Below are 5,000 nucleotides of genomic sequence, written 5' to 3'. Positions count from 1 at the left end.
ATATATATATATATATATATATATATATATATATATATATATGTATATAATATATATAGATAATATATATATATATATATATAATATATATATATATATAATAATATATATATATGGGTGTAATGAAGTTTCCTGGGGGGGGGGGCATTTTCTAACGGTAATATCGCGGAGAAAATTGATGAATAATCATATTAAACAAATAAATGAATAAAGGAGTACCGCAGGACAGGGACAGCAACAAAGCCCGAAATTCTTCCATTACGAGAGGAAAAACTTTAATTAATTAATTAACAATTTGAAGAGTTTAATACATTTTACGCCAAACTGGTGAAAGAAAATCCCTTTTTCTCACAGAGTTCTTAAAACGGTCATCCCTTTAGCCACAGCTCTGTTGCGAGGCTGGTCTTTCTGCTTTCATTTGTAACCAAGCAAAAGCTAGGAAACAGCTGAAAGACGCAGGTGTTTGTTAAAAATAAAGAATAAAAAACTTATTTCTTGCTAATAATACAAAAATATTGTCCACTCTTTATCAAGTTACCAAAGAATAATACTTTGCTTCCAATTGCAATGAGAGGAACGATGCTTAGTTCAGTTATTGGTCTAAGAAACAATGTCTGAATTCTCTGTTTCTCGAGTAATTGTGATCTATTGCACTAATGCCGCGAGGAATGTTACCAAAAGGTTAGAGAACCCCTGCGTCAGACAATATTTTAGCTACGTCGAATAGTGTAGTGGCTTGATTTTTTTCCGTTTGGTGCTTGCCGCCTTGTGTATGTGTATAATATATATATTATAGGATATATATATATATATATATATATATATATATATATATAAAATATATAAATATAATAGTATATATATTATATATATATATATATATATTTTATAATATATTATATTATATATATTATAAAGTGTATTACTGCGGTCCTCCATCTTATATGTATTCATGTGTATGTGTGCATACATGTATCTATATATGATATATATGCATATAAATTTATATATACACACATACATATTTGTATGTGTGTGTGTGTATGTATGAGTACGCGCATTCACATGTGCATATGCACAGCAGCATATATTCGTACATTTTCATTGCATTTGGCCCCTGGATAAGGTTTACACGCACACATGCGTTTTTACATTTGAGTGCATGCGTGCACGGTCAGTGAAACATACTGAGAGAAAAATAAATTTCTATAATACACACACTTATAGAGGAACACACACAAAATGAGGACTTCTTGATTAATTTTAATATAGGCCTTTTATTTGGCGGTGTGTTCAAAATTGAGCCATACCCCTATAGCGTCTTGATTAAAAATGTTCTTTGCTCTTATGTCTAAGATTTAAGTATTGAAATGGATTGATTGATCGTATATTTAGGATTTCAAAATAATTTCCGAAAATTATTTTTAATATGCAAGTTTATTTATAAATACATAAATAATTTTACATGTCTTACCATAAGGATACTCTTGAAGAATCTTTACTTGGACTCGTTGGAGTCATAGACATATCGTGGCCTGTATTCGCGGGACTCGAAGGAAGCAGACTCGTAGGAGTCGGGGAAACGAGCCTCGCCCTCGTAGTTGACATCGGCCACGTAGCCGTCATCGCCGTCCACGACGTATCTCACGGTCTGGAGGCGGCCGTCGGGGAGTTGCACGTAGTAGGATCCCTGAGTGTCTTCACCGTCACGGGCTTCCTGGTGTCCGAAGTCGTTGCCGGAGTCGTCGTGCTTTACGGCCCATTGGAAGTCGTACTTGGCCTCTCCGGACTCGTAGGATTCCTCGGAGGAGCGTCTCTGTTTTGCAGACAGAGGAAATGACTATAACTATCGCTGATAAGAAATGTTTAGCATTAAAAAATGCTGTGGTGGGGAAACATCGGATGACGGCTAGCCTCGACATCAAAGTAGGTAGCCACCTCCTGTGTGGTAGGAACACACCAGACTAACTTAAGATTTAGAACACTAGGTGCCTTGTCCAGCTGAATCACTAAGAACACAGATTTTGAAGGTGATATCTGATATTCTTTATCAAATATATGATATTCAGTTATTAGAATTACTAACCTGTGGTGGCCTGTATTCATAGGATTCAAAACTGTCTGCAGCAGCAATGGCTGCCAGACCCAGAAGTATGAAGACCTGAAATAAGAAATTTAAGATAAGATATTTAGATAAGGCTCGACGAGAAAAAGGACCTTTTACAAATATATCTGAGGCATAATACGTTATATACAAAACTATAAGGTTCACATGCCTTGGTGTTCATGTTCAAGTGTTTCAGAAGCTACTGATACCGGTCTATCGACTGCTGAACATTATATACTGTCGACACTAGCGCAAACGTGGCGCAAGGTCGCTCAAGGACAACGTTTTATAAGTGTTACTGCAAGTCTGAGAGGAGCTTGATTGATTACAGAACTGAATTCACACGTCTTACACTATGTTACTATAACCTGCTGCTATAAATAGAAATGAATAAACACATACACTCAGGTCAAATGAAATTGTGGAAAAAAAATAAGGATAGAGTTAGAGAAAGTGAGAATGAAAGGGTTTACACGTGGATATCTTTATTCCTGCAAATCCACATGTACACACACACATATAGATACAAAGACACCTAGACGTAAATATATGGCTAAACATACAAGCAAATGTATATGACGCAGACATGTACTGTATACCAAAAATGTCCATACCCTCAGTTTCATTGTTTGATCGTTTGAGTCTGAATGTGTTCCATGGTAACCTTACGCGTTTCTAATTAGACTGATTAAATATTACGGTGACCTTGACTTAAAAGGGCCAAGACCATTCTTGCTTTTAGGCAAAGCCATTGATATTGATACATTTTGATTGTGTGTGACTGTCTGCGTGTATCTATCTATTTATCTATCGGTCTACATATATAAGTATATGCGCATATATAAATGTGAGTGTGTGTTTGTGTGTATACATATATATACTTACATCCGAATATATATATATATATATATATATATATATATATATATATATATATATATATATATATATATATGGGTGTAATGAAGTTTCCTGGGGGGGGCGGCATTTTCTAACTGTAATGTCCCGGAGTAAATTGATGAATAATCATACTAAATAAATAAATGAATAAAGGAGTACCGCAGGACAGGAACAGCAACAAAACCCAAAATTATTCCATTACGAGAAGAAAAACCTTGGAAATGAATTAACAGTTTGAAGAGTTTGATACATTTTACGCCAAACTGGTGAAAGAAAATCCCTTTCTCACAGAATTCTTAAAACGGTCAATCTTTAGCCACAGTTTGTCGCGAGGTGGTCATCTTCGCTTTCCGGTTTGGTAACAAGCAAATCCAGGAACCAGCTGAAAGATGCAGGTGCTGTCCCTTACATTTGATAAAAAATAAAGAATAAAAAACTTATTTCTTACTAATTATACAAAAATAATGTCCACACTTTATCAGTTACCAAAGAATGATGATTTGCTTCCAATTGCAATGAGAGGAACAATGATTTGATTTTCAGTTTTGGTCTAAGAAACAATTTTGAATTCTCTGTTCTCGAGAAATTTGTGATCATTGCACTATCCCGCAGGAATGTACAAAAGGTTAGAGAACCCCTGATAGAAATATTTTAGACGTCGAATATTGAAAGTGGTTGATTTTTCCGTTGGTGCTTGCCCCCTGTGAGAGGGTTTTAAATCCTTGTCCGGGAGATATATGTAATTAAAATTATATATTATTATATATATATTATATATATTATAATATATATATATACATTATATATTATATATATATATATATATATATATATATATAATATAATATATATAATATATATATACATATTTACACGTGTATTATATATATATATAATATTTTATATATATATATATATATATATATATATATATATATTATAAAGTGGATCACTGCGTTCCTTCATCTTATATGCATATGCCTATGTGTATGTGTGCATACATGTATGTATATATGATATATATGCCTACATATGTATGTATATACACCTACAAATGTTTGTGTTTGTGTGTATTTGTGCGTGTGTGTATTGGTGTTGGTGTGTGCGTGTGTGCGGGGTTCATGTGCGTGTGTGTGTGAGAGTACGCGCATTCACATGGCATATGAACAGCAGCATATATTCAGCATTTTCTTTGCTTTTGGCCCAGGATAGGTTTACACACACACTTGCGTTTTGATATTTTAGTGTATGCGTGCATAGTCGATGAAATATAGTAAGAAAAAACAATGTCTGCAATACACAACACATATAAGGGAACACACACAAAATGGGGCCTTCTTAATTGATTTTAAATATAGGCCTTTTTTCGGGCAATGTGGCTGTGTTCAAACCCTAAAGCTTTGATTAAAAAAAGTTCTTTGCTCTTATGTTTAAGGGTAAAGTATTGAAGTGGACTGATTGATCGTATGTTTAGGATTTCAAAAAGATTTTCCCAAATGTTTTTTAATATGCAAGTTTATTTATAAATAATAAATAGTTTTAATGTTTTACCATAAGGATACTCTTGAAGAATCTTTACTTGGACTCGTTTGGGGTCATAGACATATCGTGGCCTGTATTCGCGGGACTCGAAGGAAGCAGACTCGTAGGAGCGGGGGGGAAACGAGCCTCGCCCTCGTAGTTGACATCGGCCACGTAGCCGTCATCGCCGTCCACGACGTATCTCACAGTCTGAAGGCGGCCGTCGGGAGTTGCACGTAGTAGGATCCCTGAGTGTTTTTCACCGTCACGGGCTTCCTGGTGTCCGAAGTCGTTGCCGGAGTCGTCGTGCTTTACGGCCCATTGGAAGTGTACTGGCTCCCGGACTCGTGGATCCCCAGAGGAGTGTCCGTTTGGACAGAGGAAATGACTATAACTATCGCGATAAAATGTTAGCTTAAAAAATGCTTTGTGGGGAAACATCGCATGACGGTAGCTCGACAAAAAGGTACCA

At 35.4% G+C, this 5,000-nt stretch overlaps 2 protein-coding genes across 2 annotated transcripts in view; both read right to left on the bottom strand.

Annotated features, from left to right (window-relative positions):
• Positions 1-5,000, bottom strand: part of LOC119597076 (pro-resilin-like) — an 11,271-nt gene that overhangs the window by 4,864 nt on the left and 1,407 nt on the right. The gene's annotated exons all lie outside the window — the stretch shown is intronic.
• LOC119597079 (pro-resilin-like) lies at positions 1,422-2,152 on the bottom strand (the record flags this gene model as incomplete). The annotated part of the gene is given in 2 exon segments (XM_037946540.1): positions 1,422-1,816; positions 2,087-2,152. Coding segments are annotated over 2 exon segments (384 nt in total), but the record flags the coding sequence as incomplete, so codon positions are not given.

The sequence above is a fragment of the Penaeus monodon genome, chromosome 38, assembly GCF_015228065.2.
Source record: "Penaeus monodon isolate SGIC_2016 chromosome 38, NSTDA_Pmon_1, whole genome shotgun sequence".
Lineage (NCBI taxonomy): Eukaryota > Metazoa > Arthropoda > Malacostraca > Decapoda > Penaeidae > Penaeus > Penaeus monodon.
The sequence above is the reverse complement of the archived record's forward strand: the minus strand, read 5'-3'. Positions and strand labels throughout refer to the sequence as shown.